This window comes from Vicia villosa, unplaced genomic scaffold, assembly GCF_029867415.1.
Source record: "Vicia villosa cultivar HV-30 ecotype Madison, WI unplaced genomic scaffold, Vvil1.0 ctg.001079F_1_1, whole genome shotgun sequence".
NCBI classification, from domain to species: Eukaryota; Viridiplantae; Streptophyta; class Magnoliopsida; order Fabales; family Fabaceae; genus Vicia; species Vicia villosa.
Genome location: NW_026705472.1, coordinates 254,335 through 272,486, shown reverse-complemented (window position 1 = coordinate 272,486; position 18,152 = coordinate 254,335). Strand labels below are relative to the sequence as shown.

The 18,152-nt window shown below is 34.1% G+C and overlaps 2 protein-coding genes across 2 annotated transcripts; both read right to left on the bottom strand.

The window, feature by feature from the left end:
- Window positions 1–616: 616 nt before the first annotated feature.
- On the bottom strand, window positions 617–6,134 carry LOC131633127 (uncharacterized). The gene is made up of 8 exons (XM_058903839.1): window positions 6,062–6,134; window positions 3,415–3,502; window positions 2,560–3,129; window positions 2,219–2,363; window positions 1,917–2,101; window positions 1,610–1,829; window positions 865–1,535; window positions 617–773 (listed from the first exon to the last, which is right to left on the bottom strand). The coding sequence occupies exons 1-8, from the start codon at window positions 6,132–6,134 to the stop codon at window positions 617–619; spliced, it is 2,109 nt and encodes a 702-aa protein (XP_058759822.1).
- A 3,829-nt stretch (window positions 6,135–9,963) lies between these two features.
- On the bottom strand, window positions 9,964–15,645 carry LOC131633126 (probable pectate lyase 8). The gene is made up of 7 exons (XM_058903838.1): window positions 15,475–15,645; window positions 15,290–15,352; window positions 14,904–14,969; window positions 11,106–11,748; window positions 10,876–10,979; window positions 10,653–10,791; window positions 9,964–10,547 (listed from the first exon to the last, which is right to left on the bottom strand). Exons 1-7 carry the CDS (start codon window positions 15,573–15,575, stop codon window positions 10,326–10,328), a joined length of 1,338 nt encoding a protein of 445 aa, XP_058759821.1. The 5' UTR covers window positions 15,576–15,645; the 3' UTR covers window positions 9,964–10,325.
- Window positions 15,646–18,152: the final 2,507 nt, after the last annotated feature.

Sequence of the window (18,152 nt, the reverse complement as noted above, 5' to 3'; positions counted from 1 at the left end):
ATTAATTTTAACAATAACTAGTTCACAGAATTTGTTACATAACTTGGTCATGACAGAAATTGTTCACAACTTATTCATAATAGATCTAAACATACCAAACAGAACTTGTTCATAACCAGAAGCATTTTACATAATAGAACTTGATCATCACAGTACTTGTTCATAACCAGAAGCATTTTACATAATAGAACTTGTTCATAATGGTTCATAAGTTGACCAAACAGAACTAAACATACCAAAATAGTTATATGGTTCAAAAGTTGACCAAACATATCTAAACAGACCCAAATATCTAAACAAACCAAAATATAATGGTTCAAAAGATGACCATATTACAAAACGTCATTCCAAATTTAGTCTAATCTTGTGTTGCTTGTGGTGCCTGAGACCCCTGCCCAATTTCAACTGGAGTTTCCTTTGCCTTCTTGGTATTTTTTGCTTTATTTGTAGTCTTTAATTGCTTGGTAGTCTTTGCTTTCTTAGCCTTGGTACCTCCTTTTGGTATTGCCCTATCAGCTGCTCTTTTTCCCTTACATGTCCTCTTGTTGTGTCCAATTTGACCACATTTCTTACAAGTGACAGTTGCAAACTTCCTTGATAGCACATGGGGATTCTTTTATTCATCAGTTGCCTTGTTCCTCATCTTCTTAGGTCTCCAAATTGCTCTTCTCATCACAGGAGGGCATATGGGCACATGATCAACAATTGGCCATAGTTGTGGACCATTGGTGGGCAGCACAATATTAGCATATATCTTCTCAAAAGTTGATTTACTGCACAAACAGAATAAAGCAAAAAATATATCAATATATATGGCAGCATAAAATGACATCAATATATGGCAACATACACAATAGAACATACCTATAGAAGTCAGACACATAATTTTCAGGTTGTTTTTTGATGTTCCAAATGCATGAGATTACATGGCAACAAGGTATTCCTGTCAAATCCCATTTTCTGCAGCTACAGGTTTCCTTCTTTAGATTGACACAATATGTTTCCACTCCATTATTCACTCCAAAGATAGAGAGGTCATTATCCCCATGCCAAGTTGGACTCCACCCTTGGGCCTGTTTTTTATTCTTCTCAATAAGCATCTGGATCCTTGGACATATTGCACCTTCATAATTTTGTAGTAACTCTTTTTGCTTGGTTATCCTCTTAGTGATGTAGTGTTTGATCCCCTCCAACAATGTGATGATAGGCTTGTCTCTATGCTCTAAAACTGCTATGTTAAAGGCCTCACACATGTTGTTAACCTGCATATCACATTTTGTATCAGTTCTGAAGTGTGCTCTTGTCCAGAATTTTGCAAGAGTGTTCATCATATCCTTCCAGGCACCTTCATCCAGCAATTTCATTTTCTCCATTGATCTTTCCAATTGTGGTACTGTAGTTGCTCTAGCTGTTGCCCACATCACCTCCTTGAGCTCTAAACCTGAATGTTTTTTCTTCCAATTACCATATAGGTGTTTTACACAAAGCCTCTGCTCCACATGCTCACTCAATCCTTGTATAGCAGGAACCAACCCCTATCACATTAAATTTAACAAAACATTGATAAGAGGAATTAAAATTGTTCAATAAAATACAAAGAGTCACATACCTTCTGTTGATCAGATATGAAACCATATGCTTTTTGGTTCAATGCACCTAGGTCTTCAATAAGTAGATGCAAGAACCACTCCCATGAATCTTTGGTCTCTGCCTCAACCACTGCATAAGCTATTGGATATATTTGGTTGTTAGCATCTCTGCCAACAGCTGACATCAACTGGCCACCAGTTTCCCCCTTTAAAAAGCAAGCATCTAAGCCTACCAGTGGCCTGCAATAGTTAGCAAATCCTAACTTACAAGCATTCAGACATATGTATATCCTCTAAAAAACATGTGCTTCATTGTCTTCTACACACTTTATGACCACAGTACTATTGGGATTTGACTTCAACAATTCCTCTGCATAACTCCTCAGGTGATTAAATTGGTCAAGTCCAGCCCCTTGTAGTAGATCCATTGCCCTCCTTTTTGCCTTGTATGCTTGGTCACAAGATATCTTCACTTCCCATTTCTCAAGTGCTACAGCTACAAGACCAGATGGCTTAATATAAGGACTATGCATTAGCACGTGTGCAAACCTTTTAGCCAGCTATCCTGTCTTTGCATTTCTATTATCTGCAGTTCTATAACAGGTATGCTCATCCACATAACTAACTACCTGCCAATATTGCTGCCCACTTCTCTTACTAAATCTCAGGTAATACTTACAGCCACCCATACACCTAACTACAATTCTTTTAGCATCATTCTTCTTAATGAACACGTTTTTTTGGTTGTCCATTCCACATTCTTTCACTGCATCTCTAATTGTATCTTTGTTTGTGAACATCATTCCTAATTTGAATCCCTCACCACTCTTATATGTTGGGTGCTTTACCACTTCTTCCTCAACATCACTTCCGGGGGTGTGTACAAATGATCCTCATCCTCATCATCTACATCTTCATGTTGGATTTTGGTTCCACTTGATTCCTCACCTAATGTCTCAGGAGGAAGTACCTGTGTCCAATCCATCTCCTCACAGTCTTCACTTTCCTCACAAAGATCACTGTCTTCACTGAGCTCATCATCACATTCTTCTCATTCCCTTCAGGGTGGACTTGTTCAGCTTCACAATCCTTCTCATTCCCTTCAGGGTGGACTTGTTCAGCTTCACATTCTTTCTCCTTCTCATTGAAATCATTCCCACCAATTATCTCTACATCATCATCAACATATACTTCACTTGGATCAACAATCTCAGGGGGTGAAGACACTTTGTGGTCAACATAAACATCAATCACTTCGTGTCCTACAACATCTTGGGTAAACTGAAGCACATCATTGTCATTGTTTAATGGCTTGAGACCACGAGTAAAGCTTAATACAGGATTTCTATACCACAGACTATTTATATCCACATAATCATGGCTTTTAATCAGTGCCTCCAAATCCATGTAAGACATAAAGTCTACATCCCACCTCCAGTCCATTTCAGTTACCACCCCACCAACGTACAACTTTACAGGTTCAGTTACAAATCTACCCCTATGGTGGAGTCTTAACCTAACTTTAATGTCCTGACTTGGCCTGAGAAGGAATAAAGAATTTCCATTTAAATGAATTTTGGTCCTCAAACAGACAAAAATAAACTTTGTGGACCACACACAACACTCACAAACATGGAAAAATCATAAACAAACACATAAAAACATGGTGGACCATACACAACACTCATAATCATGGTAAAACCATAAACAAACACATAAAAACATGGTGGACCATACACAACACTCGTAAACATGGTAAAACCCTAAACAGACAAATAGAAACATGATTGGAATGCATTAGCGTATTACAAAATAGGTTACAAACCTCAAACAATACTTGACTTGACCGTTCATCATCTTCAAACTCGTGTGAGGCGATTTCTTCAGTACAGCTTCGTCTTCGTCTTTGTGCCCTAGCAGTTGAGAAGAGAATGAACAAATTTGTGACGAATGATTAGGGTTCGTAACCTATTCCCAATTTCTATTTTAATTAATAACAAATCAACCAATAATGTAATTAAATGAATTGTAAATAAATAAGAAAATTAAAACTTAATAAAAAAATAGATTTCTGGAAAAAATGTAAAAAGGTGAGCTGGCTGCATTTGGTATGTGCCACATCATTAATGAGGCAGCCATGTGGAGGGGGACCTTGAAAATCCCAAGTGGAGCAAAGTTTGGGGACCAGAAACCTGGCTTTTAAAATGGAGGGACTAATACTTCAAAAAGTTGAAAATAGGGGGACCAAAAGTGTAATTAAGCCTTTATTTTATTTTCCTTATTTTGAATTATTTAAATGAATAAATCAAAACAATTGAAATAAAACAATTTAAGGGGTGATTGGATTAAAACTGTGGCCTAATAATGAATTTGCTCAATTTGGACTTTATGCACTGATTCAAAATTTCCCAACTTTCACCAGCCATAATTTTCTCAATTTTCATTATTTGGGAATAATTTTGAATTTGTTGGAAAGCTTAGGGTGTCCTCTTCAATTATTTTCACATTTGAAGATTTTTGTCTTTAGAAATGACAGGGGAAATTTTGGAGTATGACAGCGATATCTAATTAGTTAGATGTTAATTTGGAAGTTGTTTGGCTTACTTGGTATATTGGCATATTGCGATTTGTTGTGAATATCTTTGTCATTATTTTGCTAATGGCATCGACCATTGATTAGGTGAATTGTCGGAATTGTTCCATTGTTATATGAAGTTCTTGTATTATGTGTGAAGTGTTATTACCTTTTATGATCGGTGATAATTGTGATATGGGCGTGTGCCTTGTGACAAATATTTTGTGAAGTAAATGATAATGATGATGATGTTGTGTGATTCGGTTCATCGAGTCGCATACATTTGCATATTTATTGTGACGGCCTGGATTGGAAAATTAGTGACGAAGGCTTATGCCTTGTGCCTCTGAATTGGGCAATTGGTGATGGGGGCTGAAGCTCCGATTGGTACCACATGCATATACATGAGTCATGTCCCATATATTCTTATGTGATTCGTAGTTATGACGTTTTGTGATTATATTGTGAATGTATTTTGTGACTTGTTAACTGATGGAATTATGTGAAGATGTGAATTCGTGATTTTATGAATAGAATGGTGATATTAATACTTGTGAATACGATTAACCGAATATGTCTAATTTCTGATATATAATTTATCATGCGCTCAATTATATGAATTGATATCTCACCCTTTCTTTGTTTCGCTGTTGCCTTTATATTGGTAATGTGCAGGTGATTCGCATTGAGGGGAGGTTAGCCGACTTGGTCTTGAGTCGTTGTCTCCCTGATATGTAGCACTCGGGGGGATGAACGCGTTGATTTACTTGTTTTGGATTATTATGTCTTGACGAATACTTGAATTGTCTTTTGAGATTGTCACTTTAATTGTGTTAATTGTTGAATTAAGATGCTATGAATCCTTGGACTAATTGTTGAGTTTCCGTTGCACTTATATGGAAGTTGATTCATGTTAAAGACTATTATTTGATGTTGTCGGTTCTTCCGTATTTTGTGAATGCTATGTATCCGCTTTATGCGACGAGGTGATTTGTCTTTGAGAATGAATATGTGATACCTCAATTGTTTCGTTTGTGAATTTTTTATACTCTGATTTTATTTAAATTCCGTGGGTAGAATTAGGGTGTTACAGTATAAGACACTCCGATTCCTAATAAACCTCAACAAAATGTAGCAATTTTAAAATTCAACCAATACACATGATGCGTCCAAAAGGATCTTGGGATGAGCCACTCCGAAGTGGAAAAAATAGCTCAGAGAAACCATATCTTGTCATATTGGTACACACCTTATTATATGTACTTATTATAAGATGACCTATTTCAGGAATGCACATTCATTTTAAAAACGGTATGGGATCGCTAACACAAGGAGTAAGAGTTTCGTGAATTGCATCAAAATGATCTTTTCTCCCCGTATAATGATGTGTAAAATTCCCTATGCACCGTCAACTCTTTCAAAATTTGTTGGCGGACAAGAAAGCGATTACCCTCTCCTGTACTGAGCAAGCCATATACGGCCCGATAACCATAATTACCATTCTCCTTACTATTTACAATCCGCTCAATGTGTTTGTGCATAAAAAGCAGCATTTCTTCATTGAAGATTATTTTCGACATCGGTGGTCAAGGATGTGGTTTGCTAATGCGAGCACCCTTGTAAACACTTTTTTGAGATTTTAGAGTTGGAGAGTCTAGAAAATGTGAATCAACATGTTCAAAGTATGAAAGAGACCGCTTTGTTGAATTGTCATCTGGTGTTCGTTTGACCTTTTTAGAGGCACCTTTGGTTTTAATCGGTTCCGAATGAGGCTTCAAATTTGTGGTTTCTAGATCGGAAATCTTTCTCATTTTCTCTTTGATGTGCAAAATCATGGTGTCATCTGCTTTAGAAAATCTATCTTGGATTATTTATCACTTGGTCATGATATTTATACCTGTTTTACCATCCTTTAACATAACATCATCATCAAACTGAAGCTTTTTCCAGTGACTATAGACTTCACCCATCGTATTCGAGAATCAAGCTTCATCTTTTTTGAAATGAGACAAGCACATGGAAGACCGCACATGTTCCTTACAGTACATCCACACTTCGAACCATTCGAATTGTCTTCTTTGCTTGCTTCGTTTCGTGAAAAATGAAATCCAAACTTGCCTAAGATATGTTGCCAACCAACTACGAATAAAGGGTGTTGTCTTTGAATATGTGTTCAAACACGGTAATGCTCCAATCAGTAGTTGTTTGTATTTTATTATGCTAGTTTTGGAGTATTTGGTTCACGGCATCCCACTCTCTACAAAAATCACTTTTACTATCACCCAACCATTTCTTCAGTGGCAAATGTGAAAATTCGACTTTGTAAGTTGTTGTATATTCGAGGTGTTTAACCTAATCGGTCCAAGCACAAACAATCTTCTCATTCACTTGGTCCAGAATATTACTCTCAATGTATTTCATAAAATGCATTAAAGAGGCAACACACAAGTCTTTAGTGGATAAATTTAATATAACATTCCATGCATCCATTATATTTTCCAACACCACACCAGGTTTGACCATTTCTTAGTTTTCACCCTTGATATGTTTGGTGCCTACCACGGATTTTTGCCGACTTCTCACTTTTTTAGTTATGTGATATCGACAAAGTAATACGTAGGATGTAGGAAACACCATTGCAACCAAATTCATCAATGCGGTGTCTCGATATGTGATAATTACCTTCAACATGTTTTCTTGGTCCTTCAATAAGGTGGTGCATATTTTCAAGGCCCGTGTAACGTTGACCTCTTTTTCAAATTCCAAAAATGTAAATCTCATTGATAAAGTTTTCTATATAGAAGTAACACCAACAATTTTCAGAAGCGAAAGCATATGCTTATTGGTCTTATACAATTAATCAATTATGAGAACGATAGAAAATGTGTTGAACAACTTAATACTTTTGGGATGAGTCCATAATATGTCACGAACATTAACTTTATCCTCACAAACTATATACCTAGAAACAAAGTGATTATCATCCAAAAGCTTCAAAAGTCGTTAATTTCAGATCATGGACCTCTAATCGCCATGTTGTTTCGATAACACGCATTATATCCCTGCTTGATATTTGAAACACTTTCAGGTCTTTTCCGTTTTAAAGTTGCAAGTATGTTTTTCGATGCCATCCTAATTAAAGACATGTCCGAAACAATTTTCTTCTCCTCCGGTTTAAGGTGACATACGATGGGATGACGACTAGCTCAGTTTGTAAGGTATGATTATGTAAATCAGAAATCAAATTAAATTTCCGTGTATCATCCAGTATCCACACAATTTAAATGGACACTCACATTTTCTTGATCCGGTGTTATCACGTTTCAACTTCTTAATCAGTGAAACGTATGTGCCACTTCTCTCACATATAATGGTTACAAATTCATTCCATCTATTAGAACCATTGTCGGACCTTTCGATTACAATTCCAAACCCCAATTTCTCGATTACAATGTGTTGAACAACTTAATACTTTTGGGATTAGTTCAAAATATGTCACGAACAATGACTTTATCCTCACAAGCTATATACCTAGAAACATAGTGATTATCATCCAAAAGCTTCAAAAGTCGCTAATTTCAGATCATGGACCTCTAATCGCCATGTTGTTTCGATAACGTGCATTATATACCTGCTTGATATTTGAAACACTTTCAGGTGGGTCAGGTTGATGTGCATAAGGTATATCCTTATGCACGGTGCATAAGTCTCGTACGAGTAATATTTAAATTGTTCCGAGTAACATTTTAGTTAGAAACGAGTAATAATATCATAATCCATGAGTAATATATGCATTATTTGTACACATCTATTGATTATGAGTAATTAATAATTGTGAGTAATGAGTACACTATTTTGAGTAATGTATACACCATTCTGAGTAATATCGAATTTTAACTATTTTGAGTAATATATTCATTGTTCTGAGTAATATTTATACTATTTTGAGTAATCTGTATATTATTTTGAGTAATAAATATAATACTTTGAGTAATATAAACAATATTTGAGTATTTATGCACCGTGCATAAGGATATACCTTATGCACATCAACACATCCCCTTTCAGGTCTTTTCTGTTTTAAAGTTGGAAGTATGTTTTTCGATGACATCCTAATTAAAGACATGTCCGAAACAATTTTCTTCTCCTCCAATTTAAGGTGACATACGATGGGATGACGGCTTGCTCAGTTTGTAAGGTATGATTATGTAAATCAGAAATCAAATTAAATTTCCATGTATCGTTATATATCCACACAATTTAAATGGACAGTCATATTTTCTTGATCTAGTGTCATCACATTTCAACTTCTAAACCGGTGAAACATACGTGCCGCTTCTCTCGCATATAATGGTTATAAATTCTTTCCATCTATTAGAACCATTGTCGGACCTTCTGATTACAATGCCAAACACAATTTAAATGAACAGTCATATTTTCTTGATCCAGTGTCATCACGTTACAACTTCTAAACCGGTGAAACGTACGTGCCGCTTCTCTCGTATATAATGGTTACAAATTCTTTCCATCTATTAGAACCATTGTCGGACCTTCTGATTACAATGCCAAACCCAAATTTCTCGATCTCCATGCGGGTCCATTCAAGCATATATTCACGAGCAATAAACAATTGTTCTTTTGTAAATTGTTGACCCACATCTATCTCGACATCAATCGGTCTGGCATACGGCTTAACATCATCATTCACCTCATTCGATTTAACATCATCCTACTCCTCATCCGACTTAACATTATCCTTCACTTCATCTGGTTTTACACCATTACTTACAGCATCTTTGGAAAACATATCCGGATGCACCATATCTAATATGAACCAAAATCGAAAAATGTTATAAAAATTACAATAACAGGAAAAATGGAGATACATCTCCGAAACATATAGCAGGTGAATTTGAAGATGCATCTCCGAACTCAACATTCATTTTTTAGCTCAAGAACAAGATTAATGCAAGCAATGTGGTATGAAATGAATGAACTTTATCTTAAATTGCAGTTTCTTTTGCTCCCTTTGATGTGATAAAACACAAGAATGATGATTTGGGGTCGAAAAGTTGATTGAAAATGAATTTTTTGTATGGTTTTAGGTTATGGAGGAGGTATTGAGTGTGGGAGAGAAGATCATTCAAGATGGTCATATATTCAATTTTTTGCTTGACATTTTCAGCGATGCATCTGCAAAAATATTACTTGATGGTTAAATGATTAATCATCTTAATGAAAAACGCTAAATATTCGAAGATGCATCTTTAAATTCACCCCATAAATATTCGAAGATGAATCTCCATACTAAATATGGCAAAAATTGGGTCGTTGTTTGATTTACGAGGATGAAGAGATTTAAGATGCGTCCGGAGATGCATCTTCAAAAACTCCTAAAAACAATTTTAAATTTTCAGATGTGAGTCAGGTGGGAGAAAAATTGCCTAATTTTAAACCTTGTATATCATGTTATCCACACACTATATGGAAAAGTATGATTTGCATTAAAGAAAATGGACAAAAGCCCAAATAATGAAGGAGTATTTGATAATGAATTCGGATTTCAACATCAACTATATCAAAAGCCCAAATAATGAAGGAGTATTTATAATAAATTCTGATTTGAACATCAACTATATCATCAATGCATTTCTATAGCCCATATCATTTGGGACAAATAAAGTGTTTTCTTTTCTGAATGAATGGCACTCAAACACAATAGACGGGTACTATCCAAGGCCAAAAGACCATAAAGCAGAGGATACATATTGGAAGACAAAAAAGAAACTACAAAGGAAGAGAGTAAAATAGATTTTGAATCCCTTAGAAAATTAAAGGGAAATCTCTTGCAATAGCCAGTCTCCAAAAGTGAGAAAGGGCTTCTAAGCAATCATTGTTATCAATCCAATAACAGTTCTTATAAATGTACAATTTTTACCCCCAATATCTAACTGTCGGCAAGACAAACAATTTGCTACAATTGCATACTCATCCAATCCAGTCCAATACATCTATATAACAATGCAATAATAAGAGAAAAGAATGAAAACTTTTCTTTCTTCCATTCCTTTATGTTTTTCTATGTCTCCTTTTCTTTTTCTTTTTTCAATTTGCTTTAGTGATTTTCCCTTTACTCCTTTGATTGTTGATAGTGTTTTGTATTAACACACGCCACCCCTGCGACAGCTAATAACTCCAGCACTTGAGGTTAAGGAGCCTACTAGAGAAGATGATTTGGCCCCTAAACTTGAGGCTCTAGCATAGCTTGCTCCAGCTTCTGCTCCTGATGGAATGAAAAAGGCTCCATTTAGCAAAAGGTCTCCCTCAGACCTCCAATTCCAACCTTTCCATATGCCGGACCCTGTATCCACCCTCTTTGTTACCTGTCCAAATCAAATTTCACAATTTTAAAAAAAGTTTATCACTATCATATCAACGTCATCAACATATTCGTTTTTTTAACAACATTGCACTTGTTTGAATGTTACCTCCTTAGCAAAAGGGTTCTGAGGAGCAAGGTATCTGTTTCCTTGGCTGTTAATTGTGGGTTCAGCACTACCTCCAATGGCATACATCTCCCAATGGGTATAGTCATTGTTTACCACATGGAAATACCCATGTCTGCACCTGAATTATCGATAAAACAACCCATTGTTAGTGCATGAACAAGACAGAGATTCTATGAAGCCAAAACATGTTACTATTAGTTACCTAGGCATCCTTTGGATAAGGCCCTCCCCAAAATGGTTGTATGCAATGGTTACTTGCATCTGCTTGTCACGGACATACGAGTCACTGTGACCCAATAGTATAACCTGTATAATTTTGAACTCAATTAATCTCAAGAGTCACCAAAAGTAGCCATATTAATAAGAAGGAAAAAGTATATAGAATTAATTAATGTTAATTAAGACAGTGAGGGAGGGGTGATATTAGCTTACCTCATTGTGGTGGGTGAAATAGTTATTGGAAATAGTAATGGCAGTGGAACCCATAATAGCATCAACAAGACCATCAGCGCAATTGGAAAGAGAGTTGTGGTCAATCCAAATATGACTGGAACCAAAGATGGAAATGCCATCACCATCAGCCATTGTCCTCCATCCAAAATGGGAAGGGGAGCTACGAACCATAGCATTCCCAGTAGGCTTACAATCATGAATATGAACACCATGGATGATGACATTGGTGATAAACTGAATTGTAATGCAGGCTCCAAATGCAATATGAACGTTGGCACCACGACCATCAATGGTCTTAAAGCTGTTCATGATCAGTTCTTGCTTCAGAGTGATCACCATGTCTCTCTTGAACACGATCCATAATGGCCTATCTTGAATGACAGCGTGACGGAGAGTGCCCGGTCTTGGGTTCACGGGGTCATCGTCTTTTGGGTCCGACACAACATAGTACTTTCCATCACGACCACCGATGGCATTGCGACCGAAACCAATGGCGCAATCAGCCAACCTCTTTCGCCGGAAGGACCAACGTCTGTCACAGCGCCAGCAGTCATCCATTGGATTTCCAGTCCCACATGAGAAAAAACTCAGACTCCTTCTCTCCGTGTGATTGCGTATAGTCCTGTTTCAACATTGGTGGAAATTTATCATAAAACATCCCATTAATATTTTAGTATACCTTGTCTTGATTAAAAGTTACTATAAAGAACTGAATTAAAACATGAATGCAATCAATGGTTAACAGTTAGATATGTAATGTAAGACAGTAGAAAAGGTGAAATTATCATTGATGCCATTTGAGGGATGAGACTGGGGGGTCAGTCATGTGGGTCTACAATAATGAATACGGATAGAATGATAGTACGGTGTATACGGAATAACGAGGGTTGGCATCATTCTAAAACTTGAAGTTCCCTACTAGAAATAAATGCTAAATTGGGGGAGATCTGGTTTCTGTCTAGTAATGTGAGGTGTCGGTGATGAAAGCGTTTTATTATCATTATTATTAAGTTCCTCAATCTTGGTCATTTAATAAGATCATGGGGGTCTCATTGACGTGTCAGATAGCAGCTGATATACCAGCCTAGATACAACTATATCTAGAAAATGTTATGGTTAAACCAGAGATGCTTGTTTGGAACTTGTGCTTGTAGACAGGCTGGAGAAAGATAGCATCTTCATGTGGCTTACCCCACATTGTTGGATGATTTGGGACAAAGAACTGCTTGATTTCCTAATAGTATGAATCGGTGAACATTTTATTTGGCTCTATCAGTAAGATATCAAGAGGTCCAAGGCAAACAGACAGTACTAACACAATGTAAATAGTTATTGCCGACTAAATTTTAATGTTATTTTATTCATAACTATTGGAGAGTGATTTACTGATTTTGACTTTCATGCAGCAGTAAACAAGTCTAATTGTATAAAAGTCTGTGTAGGTGGGAGGTAGAAAAAGACAAACAAGGGAAAACAAGCATAACTCTAAGCATCATGAGGATCTTGAAATTCATGATTTGGTTAAGCTTAGATTGAGTAGAAGGGGTAGATCGCATTAAAAAATATTAGAATTTGTGATAATAAACAAATAGCCCATTATTAAATTCTAGTACTATATAAATTTCGTAAACCCAAGAGGCCTAGGAGAAAGTAACTTTAGCCAAATCTCCGCCAAAACATGTGTTTAGGAGGGACCACTTAAGAAAAATGCATGGGATGAACTTTAAATCAAAGTATACACATAAAACAATCTATTCAGCTACAAAAGTATATACATAAAACAAATTACTTGATTGAAGCCATGATCCTATCCTATTTTTGTTTTTTGATTGAAGTCGTGAAGTTTGGATTTTAGGTACATGATGGTGTTTGTACTTGCAAAAGCAATTTTCATATGAGGAAAATCAAATAAAAAAGACACGAAATTTAGTATGACCGAAATGGTCGGATCTCACGACACTAGCATGTGGGTAGGCTGGCATATAAAATAGTTTGGCTTCTTCAATTTTTAAATGAACCCATATGCAAAGAACATGGCTATTGATCCATTAAGCACCGTGGAAGGGAACTTCAGAACGTGAAGAATTAAATAAAGCAAGATTGTAGTAATTAATTATATAAGATCAGATGAGAAATAATTAATTTCAAGATCTAAGTTGCATCTGAATGTGAAAGGAATCAAAGAATACAAAGGTCGTCAAATAGGGAATTTTAAATACGGTAAGGCTTAAAATTATTTTGTAGAATAATAGTAATTCAGTTAAGAGAAATAACGCATATTTCTCTTTTTAGATGAATGCTAGTGAAAGTGTTAAAAAGTGCTTTTATTACTCCATTTAATAATGTGATATGACTAAAAATAGTCATTTATGTGATATGTCAGTTGAAAATAAATTGAGGGAAAATGATGCGTCCTTTCTAAAAAATTATTAGTACCTCATTAAATTGTACAGTACGTAATAATTCTCAAAAATATGTTAACTACATTTTATTTAAATAAAAATTAAAAATATTTACTAAAAAGTTATAGTAATAAATTATAAAATTAATAAAAAATTAATTAAATAAATATTTTAAAAATACCAATAATTATTGAGATGAAAAAAATGTAGTACCATGTCTTTCACGAAATTGAGTGTGTATAATTTCAACTTCTAGGTAGTGTAGTTTTTCATGTTGATTTTTATTTAGACGAGGAATGCCTATAAACCTCATTAACTACTACCAATAAATACACCTATCCTATATCTTATCCTTGTAGTAATAACGAGGCATAAGCATAATTTTTTGTGTAAATTCGGCTAAACATTAAAAAGTGAATGTTTGAATTCCTTGTTTGACTGAGTCAGTATTAGCATAACACACAGTAACTTTGCAAAAACACGTGACTTTTGTAAAATCACATTGCTTCACTTTGATTACAACAAACTAAACGTGATAAGAAAGACTTGACGTTACTCCCTCCGTCTCATAATAAGTGTTTCATTTGCATTTTTTTCTTGTCTCAAATTAATTGTCCATTTACAATTCCAATGCATCAATCATTATTATTTTTCCACTATTATATCCCTATTTATTAACTTTCACGTTATTCAACTACTATTAATAGGGGTATTCTAGTAAATGACATTAACTTTTTTACTAAAACCAACACATTCAATCATTTTCTTAAAAACCGCGCATTGCTCAAATAGGACATTTATTATGAGACGGAGGGAGTAATTCTTATCAAAAGGTGTTTACTTTCCTGTAATACTCTTTGATTAAAAATAAGAATGGAACTAAATTCCCAAAGAAGGATCTTCATATTATTTTTGTTTTCTTTCTTTTTGTCTGGTAACTAAATTAAGATCTTAAAATAAATCCACAACTGCAATTTAAAGTTAAACTTCATTTTTGTCACCATCATGAAAATGCAGCCGCTTTGGAACCATAAGAAATTAATAAATCACATTAATTCTAATTTTTCAGTTTCAAAAATATTAATGCTGAGATCACTCTTCAAAACTTGTTTAATACACATCTAATAACTAATACGTGTATAGAATGTGATTCCTGAATCTACTGATCCAGATTAGTTCATTATCATGTGATTCCTCTTCTCAAAAACCAGAGGAAAAAATATATAATTAATTAATCTATCAAGCACATGCCACATTAAATTAAAAAAAAAAAAAACGCCAATAATAATGCATCACAAAAAAACAAAGCAACAAAAATAACAACTCAGTTTTTATAAACAATTAAATAAAATGAAGGATAAATAGAATCACTTACGTATCTACCATGGAAGCAAGTTCCTCTGGATTATCAACAGCATGCTCGTTCAAAGCATCACTTAAACTGTAAAAGCAAAAACAACCAAAAGAAAATCAACTAAACGACATCATTTACGTCACTAAATGGCAAAATTAACCATTGAAGCATTTAAAGCTTCTATTTAACTATGATTTTTCAGATCCGATCTCAAAAACGATATATATTACTATTACTATTCAGTTCCAAATCTGAAACTCAAAATAATTATCTCACTCAAATAATTCTAATCAAACGGTTGTAAATAGCTTTATGCCACGTGTACGATCTGATTTCAACCATCACAACAAATTCCAAAATTCGTAGTAGTAGCAATCGTAGTAGCAAAAAATGTAACGAAAATTAACCTTTCCGCCATTGACGAATTCTTCAAGCTCTGCATCTGTAGCTTCTCTTCTCCATCAACAACACTATCAACGTAACACAAACACATTCACATTCTAATACTAAAATCTCAAAGAACAAAATATGAAAATTAACGGAATCATGATTTATAAAGCTCGTAAAACAGAGTTGAAGAAGCTTGAATTACCTCGATTCATTATGATCGATTGCATTGGTGAGATTGAGAGAAAAAAGAAGCGTGATAACGAGAATGCTGAAGACGAACTGTGATACAAACCGTAACTCCATTGTTGCTTTCAGCTTCAAGTTTTTCTCTCTCTGTTTTTTGTTCTCTGTGAGTAAGGAAAAGAATGAGAAGAAAATGGAGCCAAAGAGAAATAAGAGCGAGATGAGTTTATATAGAAAAAAAGAAAGAGAAACAAACATGAAAATTGAGAGAGTTAACCATGGTTAAGTTAAAAAGCTTAAGTTAACCACTGGCCGTGTTTAACTAACTCGTCACCGCTCTAACTGCCATTAACTGCTTTTCTTTCATTTCTCTCTTTATTTCCACGTGGCGCCATGATACCGTGTCTTTCTCTCTCTTCAAATTCTTTTCTAAATAGGTCAAAATTGTTTTTTTTTTCCTTTAGATTTATTTTATTTTGTTTTGTTTTTTAACATATTTTCAAGAGAAAAAAAAATATACTCCAACAGTTACACTATCGACTAATCATTAGGGGTGGAAATAGGCTGGGCCGAGCTAGGCTTTGTCAAGCTTAGGTCTGGCCTGTCAAAAAAACTGAAGTCTAAGCCTGGCTTGTAGCCTGTCGTATGCTTATTTTTTAGGCCTGAGTCTGGCCTTTCCGAAGGCCTGGTTAGCCTGTTAGCCTACATAAAAGCCTATTTATTTTAGGCATATGTAAATAAGCAATTAAAATAATGTTTAAATAGACTAACTAACTAAAAGAACTTATGAGAATGATGTTCATCAGGTATTTTCATCTTACTTTCACAAGTTTTTCAAGATAACCAAGTTTTATTAATGTATTTTAATTCAAAGTACAAAACATAACATAATGTTAATAAAAAAATTATTCATATTTATTTAAATAGGTCGGCCTAAAAGGCTTAAAAGGCTATTTTTAGGGCCTGAGGCCTAGCCTTTTGAACTAAATAGACTTATAAAAAAGCCTAGGCTTTTTCTATTTAAAAATAATCTGTGGCCTGGCCTGAACCTATATAGGCTAGTCTGTAGGCCCCTATTATCGGACTGACCATTTTCACCCCTACTAATCATGAATATGTTATGTGACAAGACACATTGTTATTTTAAAAAAAATTATGTGATAGGGTTAATTGATAAATCCCAATCAGTATAAAATTATTTTACATTATCAGTACACTACCTTTAAAAATTTGTATGATTTTAGATGATATAGATTTCGCCACACTGATTTTGATCATTGCAGTGTAGATTAACTATTATTTATTATATTTAGTATAAAAATCACTCATAATATTGATATTAACATCTGCCAAAATCATTTTGTTTTGCCCATTTTTGTGGTGACTGATTTTTTTTAAAACTGCCTCTTTCCTAATATTTTTAAATTACAAAAGTATTCATAGAAATATAATTAATCCAAAACTTAATAAAGTTATAAAACTATGGATGGAAAATATGGGTTAGTAGTATTAATTATGATTACGATGCAAAATAGTATGGGTGAAAATGGATTGAATTCTGCTTCAAAACGTAATTACTACATGTGGAATATCTTGCGTGTTTAGTTGTTTACACTTTCTATGGAAAAATGAATAAATAAATATACATTAATTAATTAATTAAGCTTGGTGCTTGGACCAGTTACATAGTTTAATTTAAAATTATGAAATCTTTTGAGAATTTCTTTACCCACCTCCTAACCTTCTTAGTCACCTTTGGCGAATTTACTAAAATACCCCTTGTTTCGGAAATACATTTCCGAAAACGTACTTTTATTGAAAAAAAAAGGTGTTTTCGGAAATGCACTTCCGAAAACACGAAAAAAATGTGTTTTCGGAGATGCATTTCCGAAAACACCCCTTTTTTGAGTTTTCGGAGATGCATTTCCGAAAACACCCTTTTTAGGAGAGGGGTGTTTTCGGAGATGCATATCCGAAATATTCCAAGACCAAATTGTTCTTGGAATGTTTCGGATATACACTTCCGAAAGAATTCAATAATTACTAAAAAAATTAAAATCAATGTGAATCAATACAATTAATAGGTATAAAATGAAAGTGAATCAATAAAATGAAGGTGAATCAATAAAATCAAGGTGAATCAAAATTTCCTAAACAATTTTAAAGTTAAAAATTATTTTACTAACTTATATAAATCAAAAACATCTTAATTTCATAAATAAATATATAAATAAAAAATTATAACTTATTTTGTAAGTGAAATTATTTTAATTTTTTTAATTAAAATTATTTTAAATTTTAAAATATGAATCAGGATAGAAATATATAATAACTATTATTCATAACTCATAAATTATATCAAAATATATAATTATTATTATTATAAATTTTATCAAATTTATGATATGTGAATTAATTAATATCCTAAAATTAATTTTTGGGATTTTTTTAGATTTTTTTTGTTGTTACGGAGATGCATCTCCGAATTAGTTAAAATCCCAATTTTTGGGATTTTTTCGAAAATGCACTTCCGAAGTCTGGAAAAATTTAGAAAAAAATATATTTTGGAAATGCATTTCTGAAGCAGGGTAAAATAGGGTTTTCGCTGGGGTGACTCCCATAGGGAGGTAGATAAAGAAATTCTCAATCTTTTTACTTTTTGATCTTTTTTATTTTTTATAAGATAAATATATGATA